This window comes from Astatotilapia calliptera, chromosome 15 (assembly GCF_900246225.1).
Source record: "Astatotilapia calliptera chromosome 15, fAstCal1.2, whole genome shotgun sequence".
In the NCBI taxonomy this organism is placed as follows: domain Eukaryota; kingdom Metazoa; phylum Chordata; class Actinopteri; order Cichliformes; family Cichlidae; genus Astatotilapia; species Astatotilapia calliptera.
Window position 1 is genome coordinate 38,000,854 of NC_039316.1, and position 21,630 is coordinate 38,022,483.

General features: G+C 40.1%; 2 protein-coding genes across 4 annotated transcripts; one reads left to right on the forward strand and one right to left on the reverse strand.

Annotated features, from left to right (window-relative positions):
• The first annotated feature begins 572 nt into the window (after nucleotides 1-572).
• LOC113007136 (vitellogenin-like) lies at nucleotides 573-12,421 on the forward strand. Its single transcript, XM_026143574.1, has 34 exons — nucleotides 573-647; nucleotides 2,206-2,226; nucleotides 2,342-2,493; nucleotides 2,579-2,830; nucleotides 2,908-3,069; nucleotides 3,150-3,298; nucleotides 3,372-3,534; nucleotides 3,625-3,782; nucleotides 3,863-4,028; nucleotides 4,135-4,260; nucleotides 4,355-4,573; nucleotides 4,657-4,874; nucleotides 4,966-5,063; nucleotides 5,153-5,277; nucleotides 5,348-5,449; nucleotides 5,557-5,676; nucleotides 5,769-5,958; nucleotides 6,141-6,234; nucleotides 7,975-8,160; nucleotides 8,267-8,387; nucleotides 8,465-8,669; nucleotides 8,751-9,421; nucleotides 9,612-9,704; nucleotides 9,817-9,897; nucleotides 9,971-10,174; nucleotides 10,279-10,421; nucleotides 10,501-10,636; nucleotides 10,709-10,832; nucleotides 10,909-11,089; nucleotides 11,165-11,259; nucleotides 11,386-11,480; nucleotides 11,599-11,764; nucleotides 11,859-12,020; nucleotides 12,104-12,421. Exons 1-34 carry the CDS (start codon nucleotides 608-610, stop codon nucleotides 12,193-12,195), a joined length of 5,310 nt encoding a protein of 1,769 aa, XP_025999359.1. The 5' UTR covers nucleotides 573-607; the 3' UTR covers nucleotides 12,196-12,421.
• A 219-nt stretch (nucleotides 12,422-12,640) lies between these two features.
• On the reverse strand, nucleotides 12,641-20,136 carry LOC113007137 (afadin- and alpha-actinin-binding protein). Of its 3 annotated transcripts, none has more exons than XM_026143577.1 (14): nucleotides 20,043-20,136; nucleotides 18,564-18,678; nucleotides 18,193-18,344; nucleotides 17,774-17,977; nucleotides 17,471-17,581; nucleotides 17,205-17,340; nucleotides 16,999-17,074; nucleotides 15,975-16,155; nucleotides 15,626-15,782; nucleotides 15,189-15,325; nucleotides 14,748-14,921; nucleotides 14,524-14,641; nucleotides 14,244-14,325; nucleotides 12,641-14,070 (listed from the first exon to the last, which is right to left on the reverse strand). In XM_026143577.1, exons 2-14 carry the CDS (start codon nucleotides 18,580-18,582, stop codon nucleotides 13,935-13,937), a joined length of 1,683 nt encoding a protein of 560 aa, XP_025999362.1. In that variant the 5' UTR covers nucleotides 18,583-18,678; nucleotides 20,043-20,136; the 3' UTR covers nucleotides 12,641-13,934. The 3 variants fall into 3 exon arrangements, with proteins under 3 accessions (XP_025999362.1, XP_025999361.1, XP_025999360.1); XM_026143576.1 differs by having other exon boundaries at nucleotides 14,175-14,322; nucleotides 20,043-20,135; XM_026143575.1 differs by having other exon boundaries at nucleotides 14,175-14,325; nucleotides 20,043-20,135.
• Between the last annotated feature and the right edge of the window lie 1,494 nt (nucleotides 20,137-21,630).

Sequence of the window (21,630 nt, forward strand, 5' to 3'; positions counted from 1 at the left end):
TCACAGCCTTCACAGTCTGACCACAACAAATAAAGTGAGCAAACAGCAATAGTCACGCTGCCCCTTTATCTGAACTTTGAAGCCACATTTGAATAATGTGATGGAGAGATGCCACAAATGTTACAACATTAAATAAATAAATAAATCAGTGGCACTGTCTTGATTTTATGAGACAAATAATATTTAAGCAAACACTTGACATGTATGTAAACAACTGAAAATGTCAGTGAAACCTTATTTTTAATGAACCTTATATAGCAAAAAGTCTTTTGGATAAAGGGAGATTAGTTATATGTCAGGAAAAAAAGTGAAAAGATAAACACATCGGCAAATACACTGCAACAAAATTTGATTGTTGTGAAAAAAATTCTATTTTTCAGTTTTACTTTCGAATGAAACGCAATGAAAATTTCTACACATCACGTCAGGACTTAGCCTGCCATATTTGAAGAGAACAAGGGCAGGTGACCCTGACTTTTCATTCACTGATATATGAGTGCAATGATCAAATGTCCAGGGGTTTGAATCATACCTTCGTGCAATTTGTCAGCACAAATTTCCCTTTAAAAGGCTGCTTACTCTGCAGACCAGCACCACCCTGTCAGCAATGAGAGCGCTCGTGCTCGCCCTGATTCTGGCCGTTGTGGGTGAGTGATGATGTTTGTGCAAAACTTTGCTATTTTATAAATATGTTCAAAAATAATGCTGATTTCATATTTGGAGTTTTATTGATTATGCGTTGAATGGTAATGTCAGTGTAATGTAGGGTCTTTACCCAACAATAAAAAGCACCTTGAAGCAACTGTTGTTGTGATTTGGTGAAATGTAAATAACATTTGAATTGAGTTGAATGTAGGTAAAGACAAATTATAGTTATGTACTTGTTATAAATTGGTAGTGGGTTTATGCCTCTTTTAAAAAAAGGTTTTCATTTTTAGGCATATGTAACAGAAAACATGCTGCGTGTTTGTTACATATTTGGTGCTTTATGTGAATTTTAATATATACAGACCCAGCAGTTCAACTTTTCTTGTAAGCAGGGAGCTAAAACCTAGAACTAGAAATGAAAAAGCATTTTAGCTCACTTTAATAACTAAAATCAATTCAAATGATCAAGATCAGTTTAAAATGGGTCAGTTTGTCAGCTACTGTAGACTCTACTCACAAAGAACCGCTAAGTTTTGTACAGTGTGACTTTGTAATGGGGAAAATTCTAGTTTATCCTCACATTTCGATTCAGGTGTTTAGTCACTGTAGGATTTTGTATAACCTTTTGTTTCTTAGATGAAGGGTGTGTGTGTTTCAATATGACCAGGTGTAACTGCTTAGCTATGCTTAACGATGTTTCACTATGTATCTACTGACTGTTAAGGTGTAGAAGGACAAAATTCCCAAGAAGACCAGTCCAGGTGCTTCCTGGAGCATAGGTAGTGGGAAGTCTTTCCTGCCCAGCAACAGTCGGGTGGGATGAAAAATAGTTGTAACTGAAAAGATGCAGGGTTTTGTGTGTGAGGGTATAAAAGAGACCTGTGACGCCTCGAGGACAAAGCTTTCATGACTGTAGAACTGTGATGTTTGATGTGCGTTTGCTCTCCTGCATGCAGTAAATAAAGCGGCTTGACCACAGCTGACCTTGTTGCAGACTTTATTAACAGAAAATTCCACCACAACATTCAAAGACATTCAAATTTCCATTTCCAGCAAAACTTTGCATATCATTTGGTTTAGTTGCTCATCTTTACTACTTCATTATCTGAATTAAAATAGAAGTCTTATTGTACACAATTATAATGAAATTTCAGAGCAGAGTCTTTGGAGCGAACATGCAGTGATTTGCACAGTAAATATAAATCATAACATATAAACACTGCTGAAAAGCATATTCAAGCCCATTCATATGTTTTGGCATTGTTTGTGGATTCAGATTCTTTTTTTGTGTGTTTTCTTTTTTTCAACAGATTTTTCTAAATCTCTTTGTGCTTTGAGTCTCTGTCTGGCTCAGTTCTGAAACATGCTTAAGAGATTTGGGGTTGAATTAGTGGTTTGTATAATCACAATGTTCGGCCTTTAACATTTACAGTGCACTGCTTTCCTTTTACCTCTGGTTTTAATTTGTAAAACAAAATGCAAACTATGTTTTCAAATGTTGTAATAGTTTCAGATTTTACTCGCTGTATTACTGATTTCTTTCTTATTTTCTTACAGCTGGTGATCTTCAACATCAAGGTAAGTTTAATACTGTGTTCATTGTGAAACAAAAACTGTAGGCCTGGTTTAGAGTTTATAGTTCATATAATTTCACAAATGAGTCATATAAATTACATTCACTGACTTCTTCCAGATCCTGTTTTTGAAGCTGGTAAAACCTACGTGTACAAGTATGAGGCGCTGCTCCTGGCGGGCCTGCTAGAGAAAGGTTCAGCGAGAGCTGGACTAAATATCAGCAGCAAAGTTAGCATCAATGCTATAGACCAGAACACATACTTCATTAAGGTAAAGATCAAAATCCTGCACAAGCTGCAGTCATTTACCTTTTACATGTATACTAATTGAATTAAACCTTACTCTTATATGAAAGCTTGAGGAACCTGAGCTCCAGGAGTATAGTGGAATTTGGCCTGAGGATCCTTTTATCCCAGCAACTGAGCTGACTTCAGCCCTCCAAGCTGAGCTCACGACTCCCATTAAGTTTGAGTATGTCAATGGTGCTGTGGGAAAAGTCTTCGCCCCTGAAACCGTCTCAACAACAGTGCTTAACATCTACAGAGGTATCCTGAATGTCTTTCAGCTCAACATCAAAAAGACACAAAATGTCTACGAGTTGCAGGAGGTTGGTGAAAGATCTTTATAAACCTGTGTGTGACAAGAAGTTGAATCTCCCTACTGAATATGTGTGCTGCTCTATAGGCTGGAACTCAGGGTGTGTGCAAGACACTTTACTCCATCACTGAGGACACAGAGGCTGAACGTGTCTATCTGAGAAAGACCAGAGATATGAACCACTGTCAAGAAAGAATAACTAAAGACATGGGGTTAGCATACACAGAGAAATGTGGAAAGTGCCAGGAGGTAGGTTTTACACATTTTATATCAGGAAACATCTGTGAAAGTGATGGGATGCATGACAAGCAACAGCTTTGTTCTTACAGGACACTAAAAACCTGAAAGGAGTTTCATCATACAGTTACATCATGAAACCACTCGATAATGGCATCCAGATCAAGGAGGCATCGGTCCATGAGCTGATCCAGTTCTCACCTTTCAGCGAGCAGCATGGAGCTGCCCATATGGAGACCAAGTATGTCCATAACAACTGTGAATACAAAAATTGATTCAAAGAACGTAAATGAACTTTTCTTTCCACATTCAAGGCAATCCTTGATGCTCCTTGAGGTTCAAACACCCCCTTATGCACCCACTACACCACCACCCCTGGCTCAGTATCCACACCGTGGAAATCTCACATATCAATTCTCCACTGAGCTTCTTCAGTTACCCATTCTGCTCCTCAATATCAGCGACATAGAGTCTCAGGTATTGTCGTAATTAAGAGATTATTGCTAAGGCATGAATTAAAAGTCTGTGCCGTGCTCGGTGATATCCTGTTTACCCCTGTGTCATTAGCTCGAGGACACTCTGAATCACCTGGTCAAACAGGCTGTAGGAAAAGTTCATGAAGATGCACCTCTGGAATTTTTGAAGTTTGTTCAACTCCTCCGTGCAGCCTCCAATGAAACTCTGGAGAACCTGTGGAGCAAACACTCAGGGAGTTCTGCCCACAGGTGATTTCACTGATTAAATGTTTAAAATATCATGTAAAGATATTTGCACAATTTGGCAAACTTCCTTTTTATTGTTTCAGAAAATGGATCATGGACGCCATTCCTGCTGTGGGAAATCCTGATGCTCTGAGATTTATCAAAGAGAAATACCTAGCAGAAACCATAACTGTGTTTGAAGCCGTTCAGGCTTTGATTACTTCGTTTCACATGGTGACAGCAACCACCGAGGCCATTGAGGTCATCGAGGTCGGTAAATCTCAACATATCTAGTGAAGTCAAGTTATTTTGTCCAGAGTAAGAAGGGACGTTTTTGTATTAACTCTGATACTCTTAACTCTGTGTGATGTTTTAGAGCCTATCAAAGGAAAGCAGCATCGCGAGAAACCCAGTTCTGCGCCAGATTGTATTCCTTGGCTACGGTACCATGATTTACAAACACTGCTATGAGAGGACTTCCTGTCCTGCTAAGCTCATACAAGTAATATAACATTGACCTTACATGCTGCCTTAGAATCACGTACACATTTAAGAATGAGAGAACGGGTGATTTACTTCCTTATTTGCTCTTGCAGCCCATTCAAGACCTTCTTGCACAGGCTCTGAAAGATGGAAACACAGAGGACATCATCCTGTTTGTGAAGGCTTTGGGAAATGCTGCGCATCCTTCTAGCCTCAAGACAATCACAAAGATGCTGCCCCTACATAGTAAATTAGGTTCATCACTGCCAGTGAGAGTTCATGCTGAAGCCATGATGGCCTTGAGGAACATCGCCAAAAAGGAGCCTAAAACGGTGAATTATCAACGCAGAGATTTCCTGATCATTCTAGTTTTGCACAAAGCTCCACACTGAGTCTGCGTTCTCTCATACATTAGGTCCAGTATTTAGCCTTTCAGCTCTACGGGGACAAGACTCTTCATGCAGAGATCCGCATGCTTGCGTGCATGGTGCTCTTTGAGACAAAACCTTCAATGAGTTTGGTGTCAGCTGTTGTTCATATTGTGAAGACAGATACAAATTTGCAAGTAGCAAGCTTCACCTACTCCCACATGAAGTCCCTGACTTGGAGCACCAGCGTTATTTATGCCTCAGTGTAAGAGTGCTTTCTAATCCTTTGTCACAATCGGATAAATCTCTGTGATTTGATCCATCCTGCAGTGAGCTCTTTCATGTTATCACTGCAGTGCTGCAGCATGCAAAGCTGGCCTGAGAATGTTGGGCCCAAACCTGGACAAACTGAGCTCACGTTTCAGCAAAGCCATCCATGTCGACGTCTATAACAGTGAGAATCGCCGTGCCTGGTTTGACTAACCTGGATCTTTATTTTCGATTTAATAATGTTTAACTGCATCTCATTAAACTCTCTGTTAGGTCCCTTTATGCTTGGTGCTGCTGCGACTGCTTACTACATCAATGATGCTGCCACCATCATGCCCAAATCTATTACGTCTAGGATCAAGGCTTTCTTTGCTGGAGCTGCTGCTGACATTCTGGAGGTAAAGGAAACCGAAATCAGTCCAGATATTTAATAACTAACCTGAAAGTTACTTGTCTTTTTTTTTCTAGGTGGGAGTAAGAACTGGGGGACTACAGGAGGCTTTTCTGAAAAACCCAGCAGTTTTTGATAGTGCTGACAGGGTCACCAGGATGAAACATGTCATTAAGGCTGTAAGCAACACCATAAAGTTACAAGAACGACAGGGACATCTTATCTGCTATCTGCAAAATGAAACAGAAGACTAGTGATCAGCTGGACTGCATCTCTCTCTCTACAGCTCTCTCACTGGAAGTCTGCACCCAACAGCAAACCCCTGACTTCCATCTACGTCAAGTGTTTTGGACAAGAAGTTGCCTTTGTTGACTTTGACAAAAACTGGTTTGGCAACACCTTTAATGTACGATTTAAACAAACAACCCATCAACCTAAAGATCAGTTTAATCACGATTTTGCAAGACGCAATATTTATAAAATATTCTTCCCCTGCAGCTCATCCTTGGCAATAACGATGCTGACACGTTTGGTAGAGATGTTTTCAAGGCTCTGCAGTCTGGTCCTACTTGGCGCTTTGTTAAGCCTCTGCTGGCTAATGAGGTGAGACGTATCATGCCTACTATAGCTGGTTTCCCCATGGAGCTCGGTCTGTACACTGCTGCTGTGGCTGCTGTTCGTGGTCAAAGTGAGTGAATATTACTTAACGACCTAATATTTCCATCAACACCAAAACTTCTTTAAAAGTTTTGAGCATTTTTTTAAACTTCTTTCAAAGAAAGAAGAAGTTGCAAACTTCCTTTTAATAAATTAATGTGGAAATATCATAACAATGTGCAGAAAAGTAACTTTTCTCTTCTGTTTTCTTAGTCAAAGTCACGACAACTCCAGCTCTGCCAGAAGACTTTTATCTCAGATACCTTCTCAAGGCAGACATATACATTACTACCAAGGTCACACCAAGGTGGGGCAATAGCTGTCGCTACAATAGTAAATGGCTAATACTTTATAACACAGCACATAACTAAGGGTTTAATTCTACCCCTGGAATCAAGTGGGAATTTCCAAGAATTTTACCTGAAATTATTTTACCTGAATGGTTCACACCAGCATAATGAATACTGAAATGTAAAAAGGCAAAGTTAAGCTACTTGATGGTTGGAGAACCTCAAATACAGCAGGTACCTGCAGTGTGAGATGGGGAAGCTCCCCACTGAAAATGGCTTAATTTTGTGTTTGTGCCTCAGTTTCTGTAAAATACCTGAAGTTACACACTACTTAAAATTACTTATGCATTACTCAAAACTCTTCATGTACTATTTAAAATGACTGTGAAGGTTCTCAGTCATCCAGGTCATCGTAGTCAAAGGAGCTTGCAAAGAAAAGCGTCTGGACTTCTTTAAGTTACTTGAAGACGTTTCACCTCTCATCCGAGAAGCTTCTTCAGTTCTAAGGTCAAATGGTGGAGAGTTCCCTTTTGAGATCCCTCCCCAGACGCCTTAACGCCCACTCACATCCTGGGCCATCTGACCTCAGGAATTCACATGACAAGGTGGGGCCAGGTTTCACAATGAGCACACCCGAAACTCTGGCTGATTGGGACCCACACCCAGTTTCACACCTTGGCTCAGGTGATTAGAGGATCATCAGGGGTCCTTTTGTCCCTCTGTGGGGGGAAACTCCCACTAGGTTTAAATCTGGGACTCTCCACCATTTGACCTTAGAACTGAAGAAGCTTCTCGGATGAGAGGTGAAACGTCTTCAAGCAACTTAAAGAAGTCCAGACGCTTTTCTTTGCAAGCTCCTTTGACTATTTAAAATTACTTTCAGTGTAATTTGTGTCTCTTTTCTTGCAAAATAACCAAAGTTACACACTGCTTACTCACTTTTATTGCTACTTCTGTACTGTTTAAATTGCTTACAGTACAATTTGTCTTTTCCTGGAAACACAATACTTATAACTACTTGCATACTACTTAAAGTTACTTATCCATGAATTTCCTTGTTTTCTTAAAATTAAAAAAAATTAAGGTACAATTTGTGTCTCTTTTCCTGTAAAATACTCAAAGATACGCACTACTTGAATTTTCTTAAGCAATATTTAAAGATATTAGAATAGAATAGAATAGAATAGAATAGCCATTTATTGTCATTGTACATGTACAACAAAATTGCAGATGCTCCACACTATTTGTGCCAAAATAAAATATAAATAGTGTACAGCAGGAATATATACAATCAAGAGGGATATATACAAAAATAAGGGAAAGGCGCACGTTAGACAACAAAATAGTTGCAAACAGGTTGGAAGTAGTGCAAAGAAAAGGTCTGAATAGAGTCTGTGTGCAAGCGACCTGAGTGATGCAGGTATTTCTGTACTATTTAAAATTACTCACATTATAATTTGCATGATTTATGTCTCCATTCCTCTAAAATACCTGAAGTTACATGCAGATTAAAGGTACGTGTGCATAATGTAAAATTACTAACAGTGTAATTATTATTTTCTTGTAAAAAACTTAAATTATTACCCTTATGAGTCTACCTCTGGGTATTTGTTGGTAAATATAATTATATTGTAATTTCAGGTGTAATATAAGGAAATTCCACTTATTTCTAGGGGAATTAACCTCTTGGGCGCCGGCTGTATTATGACGTGTTACCAACAAATGTAATATAATGTTCAACTGTCCTCCTCTTCTAGTGCGGCTGTGAACACATTTGCTGTGTTCGGGATAAACACTGCCATACTCCAGGCTGTCATGGTATCAAGAGCCAAACTCTACTCCATCGCACCTGCCAAAACTGAAGTCACATTTAACATCAATGAGGGCTACTTAAACTTCACAGCTCTTCCTGTTTCAGTGCCTGAAAACATTACCGCTGTGGAGTAAGCCATGACATCTTTAATTTATTGCATATTCTTAAACATCGCTTCTGAGATGCTTTTACCTTTGCACTGATGATTACGGTTCATCCTTGCTTCTCTTTAACAGGGTTGAGACTTTTGCTGTGGTAAGAAATCCTGTTTCGGGAGAAAGTATCACTCCTGTGATCCCTGCCAACCCAAGACAGATTCTTATATCGAATAACACTTCTTCTGATGCTGCTAATGAGGTGAATTTAAAACCGTTTTAGAGATATAAAAAAATATTGTGTCTTTTTTATGTAATTTACATACTTTCTCCTCACAGTCGAGATCCGCAGAGTTCATTTCTCAACGTCAGAAAGCTGGCAGGCACATCAAATCTAAAATGGTGAAGAGTAAGAAGAAGTACTGCGCTCAGACTGTTAACGCTGGACTCAAGGCCTGTCTCAAGATTGCCACTGCTCACACGGGGGATGCTGCAGTGTATAAACTGGCTGGAAAGCACTCTGCTGTTTTTTCTGTCATACCAAGTAAGAACTTAGAAAAGTGCTTTTTCTAGTGACACAGTGCAGAAATTAGCTGCTAACCGCATTAACTGATGATGCTTTCAGTCGAAGGTGAAGCTGCTGAGAGACTGGAATTAGAGGTTCAACTTGGAAGTAAGGCTGCACAGAAGATCATCAAACACATCACCCTTAGAGAAGAAGAAATCCCCGAGGAAACACCAGTCTTAATGAAGCTCCACAAAATCCTGGCCTCTACCCAGAAGAATAGCACCATGTCCTCCTCCTCGTCGTCCTCCAGTTCCAGGAGCTCTCGCCTTCCTGGCAGCTCCTCTTCCTCTAACTCCAGCTCTTCATCCCATTCTAGCAGGAAGACCATTGATGCAACTGCTCAACAAGTCCAGTTGGTGAAAAGACGTTACAGCAGCAGCAGTAGTAGTAGTAGCAGTAGTAGTAGAAGTAGTAGTAGCAGGAGTAGCAGCAGCAGTAGCAGCAGCAGTAGCAGTAGTAGTAGAAGCAGCAGAAGCATAAGTAGTAGCAGCAGAAGCAGCAGTAGTAGCAGCAGCAGTAGTAGTAGTAGTAGCAGTAGTAGAAGCAGCAGTATCAGTAGTAGTAGAAGCAGCAGCATAAGTAGAAGCAGCAGCAGCACAAGCAAAAGAAGCAGCAGCTTCAGCTTCTCCACCTCTGTCGGTACTTCCAAGTCCAGCTTTGCATCAAGCTTTGCGTCGCTCTTCAGTCTTAGTTCAAGCTCTTCTCACTACAGTGTGCACCACAGAAAGGTAAACATGCTGTATTATATTCAGACAAAGAGCCGCTTGAGCTGTCACTACTACTGTTTGAATATTTATATTGTATAAGTCAGCATTTTATTAATATTCTGTTTTCTATCTATAGTTTTAATTGATTTGAAATCTCATAGTTATCTGAGTATATGGCCACTGTGGTTGCTGACAAAATGTTTCTTCATAGCAACCTGCGAGTCATCGCCACAAATCGAAGGAGAATCACAAAGAGAAACACAAAGAGAAGCACAAGAAAAACCACAAGGGTCACAAGACTCCAGTGAGAACCCATTTACACCATGTTTGAAGTATGACAATACTGCACATTGTACAGTTTGCACAGGTGGTAACTTGTGTTGTCTTTTGCGTGGCACTATATGGCATTCTTGTAGCATCACACCTCTAAAGCCACATCATCAGAGGTTTTCAGAAGCAGAAGCAGTGGCTCAAGCTTGGACGCTATCCAACATAAGGTCAAATCCCGTCAAATCTTCTTTCCGGCGAGGGATTTTATGGATGTACTCACATGAATAGTTGTCCCCACAGAAGCGGTTCCTTGACAGTCAAGCTGCCGTGTTTGGCATGATCTTCCGTGCTGTTAAAGCTGACAAGAAGAAGCAGGGATACCAGTTCATTGCTTACATGGACAAAACCACCAGCAGACTTCAGATCATTCTAGATGACATTGTTCCTGATAACAACTGGAGGCTCTGTGCTGATGGAGCCGTGTTGAGCATGCACAAAGTCAAAGTGAGACACTGTCCGCCTTATTTTTGGATGTTGAACTAAGCATAGCACGAAAAAAACGAACCTAAACCTTTCTGCCATTTGTCATTTCGATTTGTTCTTTCTAGGCTAAAATGAACTGGGGAGCAGAATGCAACCAACATGACACCGCGATTACAGCGGAAACTGGTCTTGTCGGTCGAAACCCTGCAGCTCGGTTGAAGGTGGACTGGAATCGGTTACCGTCTGATCTCAAGCATTGTGCAAAGACGTATGAAACTTCACAGACACTGTCACGCATGTCATACAGACAATATGAAACCATCTGATATCTGTAAATTCCTTTGCAGGATGTATAAGTACATTTCTGCTCACATGCCAGCCGGCTTGATTCAGGAAAAGGACAGAAACAGCGACAAGCAGCTCTCGCTTACTGTGGCTGTAGTATCTGACAAGATCATCGACCTGATTTGGAAAACACCGAGAGTACGAACAGCAAAGTTGTTGTTTCAAAATCATATGTTTTGATTTTTCTCACAATAATTATTCTGTTTACAGAGCACTGTTCATAAGCGGGCTTTGCATCTTCCCATCACTCTGCCAAGTAACGAGATCAAAGATCTTACTCCCTTCGGTGACGTCTCTGGAAAGGTCAAGCACTTGTTAGCTGCGGCTGGCGCAGGTAATGGCTCGTGCCTGTCATTTAAACGTGGACAGGCTGTGTCCTTTTCTGACACATCATTTTTTCCCCTCCTCAGTTGAATGTAGCTTCACCGGCAATACACTGACCACATTCAACAACGAGAAATTAAAGAACGAGATGCCCTCAAACTGCTATCAGGTTCTGGCACAGGACGGCACAGACGAGCTGAAATTCATCGTTCTACTGAGGAAGGATCGCACTGAACACAAGCAGATCAGTGTGAAAATTGCTCACATGTAAGATTTCATTAAAAACACGAAAGAAACTCTGGTTTTTGACAAAACTGAGTCTTTTTATTTCTTCTCGTGCAGAGACATTGACCTCTATCAGAGGAGAACCAGTGTGACTGTGGATGTGAACGGGCTGGAAATACTCACGAGCAACCTGCCCTATCATTATCCCCGAGGTTTCTATGCAGTCTAAAACCTTTGAATCGGATTTTGCAAACTACCATCAAACCTACGATCAAATTTTATCCCAGATCTTTGTGTTGAAAAAACGAGAGTAATCATGGAACCTTTTTGTCTTACAGCTGACATCCAGATCAAACAAAGTGGCGAAGGCATCTCTGTGTATGCAGCTAGCTTTGGTCTTCATGAAGTCTACTTTGACAAGAAGTCATGGAAGGTAAAAGCAAAACTGATAACTTTGGTTATGAGCTTAAAAGGAAAAACGAAAAAGACCAAGCGAGATGGAAATTCAGTTAAAATTGACGTCTGATTAATCACGTGATCCTACGACGCAGATTAAAGTTGTGGACTGGATGAAGGGGAAGACTTGTGGGCTCTGCGGAAAGGCTGACGGGGAGACCATGCAGGAGTATCGCACACCCACTGGATGGATAGCCACGACAGCAGTGAGCTTTGCTCATTCTTGGATTCTGCCAGCTGAGAACTGCAGAGACGCCACTGGTAAGACAAAGATATCTGATGTAATCATGGCAAGTCTTCTAAAGAATAATATACTGAATCTATCAGGAACCCTAAAATCCCTGCTGTGTTACAGAGTGCCGTATGAGGCATGAATCGGTGCAGCTGGAGAAGCAGGGAAACATGCAAGCTCAGAACTCCAAGTGCTACTCTGTCGACCCTGTACTGCGCTGCATGCCTGGGTGCTTCCCTGTGCGCACCACCAGCGTCACTGTTGGCTTCCACTGCCTTCCAGCTGGTGAGTCTACAAAGATTAAAAATGCAACATCGTGGAGAAAAACACGGAGTTTCTAATTATTTTTGCTCCCTTCACGTCCGCAGGTTCCAGCCCCTCCAGCGTGTATAAGAGCGTGGACCTGATGGAAACTACGGAGAGTCACCTCGCCTGCACCTGCACAGCTCAGTGTGCTTAACAACAGCACTGTCAGTCTCAGACATTACATGTATGTTTTGAATGTTATTTTAAATAAAGTGAATCTCCAGATAAACTTACTGAGCTAAAAATGAACTCTGGCGAATTTCAAAAGGAAAATCTGTACCGAATAAGACTGTTTATTACATTTATTGTAACACAGAGACAATAGAAATGAGATCATCTGTGAAATAAAGTGTGAAGCTGAACGCACCCATATAAATTCAGTAATTGCCAGTTTTCCTTCTGGCTTAAATAAGTGATCCATATTCTCCATCCACTTCCCTGCTTTCTGTGATATCATCCACATAAATGCTTCCCTTATACAGTGTGGTGACTGCAATTAATTTGCACATGCCAGATGACAAGTGTTGTGTAATTCTCCAAATTTTGGTATCGATCCAAACACTGATAGTGGGACTACTAACATATAAAGGCAGCTTATGTAGAGAAGAGCAGTGCGTTATCATTTATTAGATACATCACAATCATTTTGCAAATTCTGAACGCCTTTTAAAGACTTCTACTGTGATTTTTACTTTGCACAATAATTACTTAAGCCACTAAAACACACCTTTCAGCTTTTTGTGTAATTTGAAAGATTTTTTTGGACATGGAATGTAAATATGCCTGTTTCCAAAGAGCTTTGGGTCAACTTCTGTTGTTTAAATGTGCTTTAGGCTATGAATGAAATTGAACTTAAGAGGATAGAAACAAAGTATTGATCTGATACCAATACCAGCATTGGTGTCGAAACTATTTGGATCAATCCGTCCACCTCTACTGTTGACTTCGAATGAACTAGTGATTCAGAAACACACACATAGTGATGTCCTAAAGTCAACAGAAGTTTTGTATGCACTCAGTTTGTGCAAAGGAAGAACATTGAAACACACATTAATGAATGATGCCGTGTTTAGTATACAAAACCAAGTGTATTCTATTCATATAGATAAAGTATTTTATTTTACCTCTTAATAAACACACCCATTGAATGGCTATAATTATTGGTGCCATGGTATTCTTCTTATAGTGCATTTTGTTTTCCAGTCTCAGGCCACCACAGAGGAATGGGAACCAGGAGAGGCAGTGATGATTAAAAAAAAATCAGTGATTACTTCCCCGATAGAAGTCAAAACTATAATGAGCGTGAACATGAACATGTCATTTAACATTTGAGAGGAAAATAACGGCCACCTGTCAACACAAAGCTCCTAAAAGAAAAGTGACATTAAAGAAACAAATTGTTTCATGACAAATCATATTAACGTCACAGTGGACTAAAGTCACTATCTCCTACATAATATGTAAATTGTGCAAGATGTTACATTCTTCCTATTCAAAGCAGCAGATAAACTACCTGTTACAAACCTAACAGCAACATTTACTGGAAAAATGAGCTGTCACTCAGTCACATTCTCAGTGTTGTAAACAGAGCCGGCATACTTGATTTGATTTACCCAGTCACATATTGTCACATATTGCATCAGCAGCATCTAAATGTAAGATATGCCAATTTATGATTTACAGTACCATAAATAAGTAAACTAACTACATACTATATGCAGTACATTAATACAGATCCAGCAAACCAGAACGTCACTCTTAACGCTCTTTCCTTCTTAAGCTGTTTAATCATTTTACAGTCCATCTGTGGGCCTTTGGCATCCACCCATCAGACGCATCAGACATAAACACTGGACATGATACGTCTGATTCAAGTGAACGGAGTTTTTGGCTTCAGATGGAGCTGTTCTTCTCCTGTGAGAGTGTGTGGTCCTCGCTGTACTCCCACTGTTGGTGCTGGACGAAAACATCTCCACAAAACGTGCCCGATTCCTCCACATGTTCCCCGTTTGTCTTTGGTTGCACTGAGCTGCAATCACATTGAGGGGAAAACTTCAAATTAAGTTCATGCAGGTACATTATGCCATGCTTATTACTAATTCAGAAACTGTGGTACACATAAAGCAACCACACCTGTTTTCTGGGATAAAGCAAAGCGTGCGACACAGGTCAGTGGTGGAAGCCGACGCGAGCGCGACACACCTGGGTGTGGGGGAGGCTGTGTCTGAAGGACATTTGATGAGCTTTTCTGGAGCCACCGTCGCAGCCGCCTCTGTTTCAGCTGCTGGGGAAAAAAGAGGCTGATTTAATGACTGCTGGAATTGATGGAAATTACTCATCACTTAAAAAGAAACTTAGTCATAAGTCTATTTGGATATATTTTCCTTTTTTCAACTCCTGTCAATACGTAACATTTTCAAACCATCTAAAGCAACTGCTGCTCTTCATTTTAGGGAAACTGATAGAAAACTGAGAGACTCACATATCAAAAAGGCACTTTTAGATTTTAACAATGGGGTTTTCTTTGAGTCTGCAAATGGACTCAAGTTTAAAAACTGGTGTTTGAGCCATGTTGCCCGATCCTCCTCAAAGGCCTTCCTCTGCAAAATGAACCCAAAAAAAGGTTTTAAAAACAGTTCAAGCATCTTACCTGTCATATGCACACAACTTTGCACAAGATGTAAACTAATATTTGTTTTTAATCACCTCGTGGCTCAGTCTGATGGCTGCCTCTGTAAAGTTCTTCCTCTCCCTCTCAAAGATCTTCCTCTGCTCCTCCAGAGTCTTCCACTCGTCCCCGAGGCGCTCCTTCTCTTGAAGCATGTAGCAATTGCTTAGCAGGGATGCGGTTTCCTCATCACATGCAGAGCTTACCTGATGCTATAGGAAAGAAAGGAACGTGGATGAATTAATCAACAATTTATTGATTATTTATAAAACAAAATGAGTTTCAACCAAAACACAAACAACAGTAAGTCAGGTGTTCATTCCAGAGTAACGTGAGAAGTAGCAGACATCTCTGATCCTGTTTTTGGTAAATGTATTTTCCTTTCACTCAACACCGATAAATATTAAAGACACTTTCTCTCTGTGTGTGCAAATTTCAGCTTTTAAACCCACACAACCTCAGGGCTAATTCACCCGTACCTGCAGGAGCTGCTGCTGTGTTTGAATAAAGTCTTTGCACTGCTGGATCTCCAGCTTTAGTCTGTCCATCTCTTCCTCCTGAGTCTCTTGTGGAACAGCATCAGTGTTTTTGCTTTCCACCATCTGAACCAAGGATGCTAAGCAAAAAGCCCAAATAAACATGTCTTATAAATACTGAATTCAACAAGAAGGAACAGTAAGTAAACATCAAACACAAAGTGACAGAGCCGCTGTATATAAAATATTCAAACCATTCATTATCTTTTGCTTCCAATCAGCTCATAACATTTCTTGATTTTAACAGACAAAAAAAACATAACAGGTCCATGTGTGAATACTGACTTTTAATTCTTTGAGCAATCACAGCAGAGGTTTCAGTTAATAATTTAAACAATTATTTGAATTAGTGAGGAATCGTTGATGTCACAGTATTTTACCCTGGCTGTCCAGTCTTTCCACGTGGCTCTTAAGTCTCCTCCACTGGAGACGAATACTGTTGGTCAGTTTCTCCCGGGCATGAAAGCAATAAAGCTCTACACTTTCCTTACTGGAATCGAACACCTCTTCCTCTTCCTCTTCCTCCTCCGATGTGGCCTGGAGTGAATAAATCAAACATTTTCCAGTCTCCTGGTAGCACATCTAACAAACATTTTTGAACGACTAAGTGAAACAAAGAAGGAGGCTGATTGTTTGAAATTGCGAGGAAATGTCATCAGCGGCTTTAAAATGTGACGGAAGAGTCGCAAAAGAAAAATACAAAGTATACAAAAGGTGATCAAACACTACCTGTACGCCACTGTGTTCAGGTTTGTCGCTTTTCGCAGCTGGTTTTCTTGAACTTAGAATGGACACCATGTCTTTTTTTATCTGCTGCAACACTTTCCTCAGCTCTGCATTTTCCAGCACGAGCTCTCTGTGGCGAGCGTCATAGTCGCTCAGCAGAGTCTTATACATTTCCCCTTCATGCCTTATGAAGAGAAACACAGGTCTCTTATCAGTTAGACAGTTGCGCTCAATTTAAGAGGAAACATCCAAGATTAGTGCCAGCCATGTTTGAGGTTCATGCTGCCAAAAATGTTCATTAGAGTGACCTAGAAAACTGACAAAGGCACTAATCTGCTTCTTGTTTGAGGCTCCAAAGTATAGCGACTAACATAGAGGAGTGTCTCTGATCCAAAAAAGGTTCACCTATGTATCTAGGGTTCTCAGAGTGCCACTGGCCACCCTTACTAAGAGTTTATGCAAGCAACAAAGAAGATTGAGCAGAGGGGTCATTTCTCTAATGCCAACTTTCCACTCTCCAGTCATCTTAGTCACACAGGTCTAGACACCAGTGTCTCTAGGCGAGTGGTTATTGGAGGTTGCTGGTCAATAGGTGAACATAATCACAAAGAGGTATGCAGTGATGCACCAAAGACCACCTTATGATTAATTTGGTCACTAGCAGATAGCCGCGGTTACTGTAGCTGTCAGGCTGTCTGCAAACACTTGCCAACTACTCACCGAGTGCTAGTTAAACTGTGGAAGGTGCAACACAAACTGGAAACTGAGAATTTTGGCACTCGGAGTAAAGGTTGTGCCTCAACACTGCAACCAGTAAATTTTAAAAAATTGCAACTATTCAAGAATTAGTTGGAGAATATGCATTTTGCCCAGTCTCTAGGATCATGTGACTAAGGCAGTATCAGACTGAACCTCTATAACTTTGACACATACAATCAATCTTCACACTAACAGTTAAATGTTAGTCATTTAACTTGATTCTTTGCAGTCAAAACCCAGATTTGACATATAAAAGAAGTGAACTTACTTTGCTTCTGTCTTTTCAGTTTTCCAAAGGCTTCTCTTCCCATCAGCTCTCCCAATGTTGTTTAATACATCAATGGCTGAAGAGCCCGGAGAACAAATGTGGGAAAATAAGAAATTCTGAGACTTGAAAGGACAGAAGTTTCACCTCTCACACACAAGACATTGAATTAACTATTGATGCAACGAATGATGTAAAGAGGATTTTACCCTGTTTCTTCTCCTTTTTGTCAACCAGCAGCTGATTCAGTCGTTCCTTCAGTTTGTTAAATTCTCTTTCCTTCCTTTTCATCTCGTGATTGTACTGGCTGGCCCGGCTTGCAATAATGTTCTGAAGCTTTTGAACCTAGGGGATTGTGAATAAAAGAAACTGTGACTTCTAATAAAATTGGCGCCCTTTCTCCTGAAACCCAAATACCAGACCATGAAAGCCAGATTGGTCTCACACTGTCTGTGGCAGCACTTAATAAAAATACCTCTTCTTTTTCATTCTTCAGACAGCTCTGCAAACTTTTTGCTTTCAGCTGCAGCTGCCGTTCTCTCTCAAGAAGTCCCGTGTTTTCTCTTTTAGAGAGTTCGAGCTGCTCCTAAAAAATAATACAATGGGCAGGAACTCAGTAAAAGACCAGAAGTGTTTTGGAGAGCTTAACAAAAGGATGCACATCACAATGTTTTTTCAGAAATAAAAGGAAGAAACAAAACTCTAATGCCAATTCACCAACAGCACGTTGCTTTACTACAGATAATGCTACCTGTGTTTTTCAGGTGAGCTAGTGTACCTTCAGATGAGTGATGGTGAGCTGCAGGTGATCGATACTGTTGCTAGATTTAAGCTGCTCCACTTCCATGCTTTCAAGGGTTCTGAGGCCCCGGCGCTGCAGCTGAATCAGGTCATACATGCAATTTAGCACAGCCACAATATTCAGCTCTGAGCTGTCGCCCGACTCTGTCCAAACTGGTGGGAGGCCAAGAGAAGATATTTCCTTTAAAGGCAGAGCAAAGGGAAAAGTGTGAAGGAGGACTGACACAAATTCTCTCTGTCTTGTGTCCCTGAAAACATTCATTCAAATAAAGATTTTCTTTAAAGGCTAATTTGTTTTAGCAGTACAAGACAAACCCAGGAGACTGCAGTCATGTACACGTTTCAATAGGGCACCTAACATCAGTAACAGCTGTGGTAATGTGCAAGGCTACCAACCTGATTGATGTGTGACAGACATTGTTGCACATTGTGCTCTGTGCAGAAGGTACTGAGCATGTAGGAGTTTCTGTGCAGCAGCAGTGATGATTGGCTAAACTGTCTCAAGGGGGATGCTCCATATTCAACAGAGCTGCTGCGACCGTCCTTGACTTGTGGAGAAAGAAAGAAGCCTGTTAAGTATTGTACATTACTCTACGCTGATTCAGTGTCTAACAATACATTTACTAGGTGTCACTAAAAATGGCTTTTATCAATCATATTTATCAATTAAGTGTTCTTTACTGCAAAGCCGAGGTCGACATTGAGAACTGAAGGTACAACACTGCACTGATATATATTCAGTGGCCTTTAAAGACGTCAAAACTCACCCAGGGAGGACTCTGGCATGTTTGCAGTGCAGACCTCAGGCTTTGTCTCTGGATCATCTACTGCATTTGCAGGACAGGCAACGTTTGCCACGGGATCCACCTACGCAGCCTGCTCCTGAAATAGACGATCAGATTAACAGCAGCGATTCAACTCGTCTGGATTACAAGGATTTGGGAGGCAGTGGTGAGAGATGGAGGCATGAAGCTAGAGAGCACGGTCTGAGGATAAGTGATTTATTCACTTATCAGTGGCAACAAGCTACACAGAAAACATCCAGCGCACTCGCAGTTACCCCACAGTGTGTTTATTTAAAACGTTTAGCTTCAAATCTAACAATGTAGCTTTTGTTATCAAACCATTGTCAGTGCAGGCTGAGTATCTAACAGGTTACGGTTTGGGACACAAGAGATCCTCTCATCACAATGTGCTTATCAGCTGATTAGACTAATCCCAGACAGACAACATGCTTGTTTGTCTGCAGGCATTCACGTTCAAAAACATGAATGAAAAAAATTATGTGAGGAAAGTATTTCCTTCTAACAAAATAAACAGTGTGCACTGACACTACTTCAAACATACAACATCCTTTTACAGCGCTTCACAAGACATCAGCTACTGTACCAGAGTGAGACCTAAAAATATTTCTCTTACTCAGACATTTTTCCCTCTTATCACCATCTGTTATGAGAAGTGTGACTTTTAGGGGACCTACCTTTGGTTTCAGTGATACTTAATCAGTCTGCAGAAACAGATGGCAAGCCTTCAGCCACAAAGCCTGAGGAGCATGGGCCGGGCTTATATAGACTACTCAACAAGTACTAACCTTTAGCTCATTAGGTCACCATTCACAAACTGAGTCCTGACAGAATGTGTTTACAGTGTAATGGTGAAATAACATAAAATAGTCACTGAAATTTTAGACCGGAGAACTTGATGGGATCACAGCAGAAACTAAACTAAGCCGCACTGTTTATGTTTACCGGGTGGAAGCTAAAGCTCTCTGTAGTAAATCTTTCCTTCATATAATAGTATAATATAATATAATTAAAAGTTCAGCTACATCCCTTTACAAAATTGGCAGCTATATTAAATTAAAAACATCTCTAAAATTATTTAAATTGGAAATGAAGATTATTGGCCGTTTGAATGAAGGATTTATTACACCATAACTGCGCAGTCGGTGTTCCTAATTATTGGAAACTCAAAAATCCCAGGTAAGTAAAGTGTCCGGTCACGCATTATTTTAGCTAACGTTAAGGTTTGCCGATGAAATTAAATAAATAAATAAAGCATAATAAAGCAAATGTTATTCGGGTTTCTCACCAGCCGTCAGCGCTAAACTAACGTTGTCCACGGAGCGCTACCACCGCAGAACAGCGAAAACAGAAAACAGCTACCACAGCCGGACGAACAAGTTAGGTAGCCTCGACAGTTGGTGTTTTAAATGTTTACATCATGAGGAAACAAAACTCACTTACCTTACGATACAATTTGACACGTATCTCTCCAATGCAGCTCGCACCGGACCGTCTCCTTAAGCCCCGTCGTTCCTAATGACAGTGTACGCCACCGCAAGCACTCCAAGCATAGCGCTAATTGGCCCACTCGTTGTCTAGCAACCAAACTTGGCTTATTGTGATTGGCTCTTGGCGTTTTATCTGCTTCAGCAGCAAGTGTTTATTTTATTTATTACACTTATTATAATACACAATGTTAGTGATATATATATATATATATATATATATATATATATATATATATATATATATATATATATATATATATATATATATATTCATTATTTATTTCATTATTATTTAGTAATTTAGTGTTCAGCAATAAGAGGGAGATTTAATTATAGAAGGAGCACATTTTCGTGAATAGTGGGATTATTCTGTAATCAGATGCATTCACCATCGTACGAACAAAATTATCATATCACATTAACTTTAATGTCTATAGGAAAAGTAGAATTAATACTCCAAATTGTAGTTACAATGATCAAAACGACAAAACAGACATTCTTATATTACAAAAGCAATGTTTGGGTCAGACACTATTTTTGTAATATACCCAATCCTGATTAAGTGTTAATCCTGATTAATAACTAAATAATGATATATATGTTCATCCTATTGCCCTATCTGCATATTTGTTCTCTAAACAGCCTGCAAGGACACAGCCTTTTCACGCACTGGTTTTCTGTAGTTTTAGGAAGCAATCAGTCACTCATTGAAGTTGGGACCTAACTAAAATGCTTTTTAGTTAACTATAGTAACCTGGTGAAAAAGGCAGTTTTGTTAACTAAACTAAAACGTAAAAAAGGCTTTTAAAAATAAAATAAAATATAAAGAAAATATCTTTAGTTTTAGTACTTGTTGGTTTGGTCACCGTGTTATTACAACTAATAATGCCCAATGAGGCATTGATGCACATGTTTATTGAGACTTTGGATGTCTACAAGTCTGTGAGTCAACTGCTTTCAAAAAGTTCTGTGTTTTTATTATAACACCTGTACTGATTTTCATAAATCTGACATAAGCCCTCTAGACAAAAATAAAAGCTAATCATTTAAAAAATAATAATCAGATTTTTTTAACACAGAAACTAATTAAAAAAAAAGTCAAAATGTCAAAAAATAAATAAATAAAAATTATTGGAGAATACAAAACTATCACAACTCTTACTTCACATTAACTTTCAAATAGAAGATTCATGCACAACCTTTTCCCTGTTGTATTGAAAGAAAGAAAATGAGAGTGGCTGAATGAGAGAAGAGAGTCATATTGCAGAGTGTCTCCCCTTTGAATTTTAAATAAAGCCATTAGGATCTGATGGCAGAGAGTAGCAGCTGAGGCTCCATCTGAGTAAGACATCAATGTCAGCTCTTCAGCCCTGTCCCCCGGGACCGAGATGTTAACCACTCCCCGGTAATCATACTGCCACCACCCACATAAAAAGAGGTTTTAGGTTACCATGTGAAAAGAAGCCAGAAATGTACAAGATAATGGGAAATGAGTACAAATATCTGTTACACGCATTTATATTTGGAGTGAAGTTTCCCTG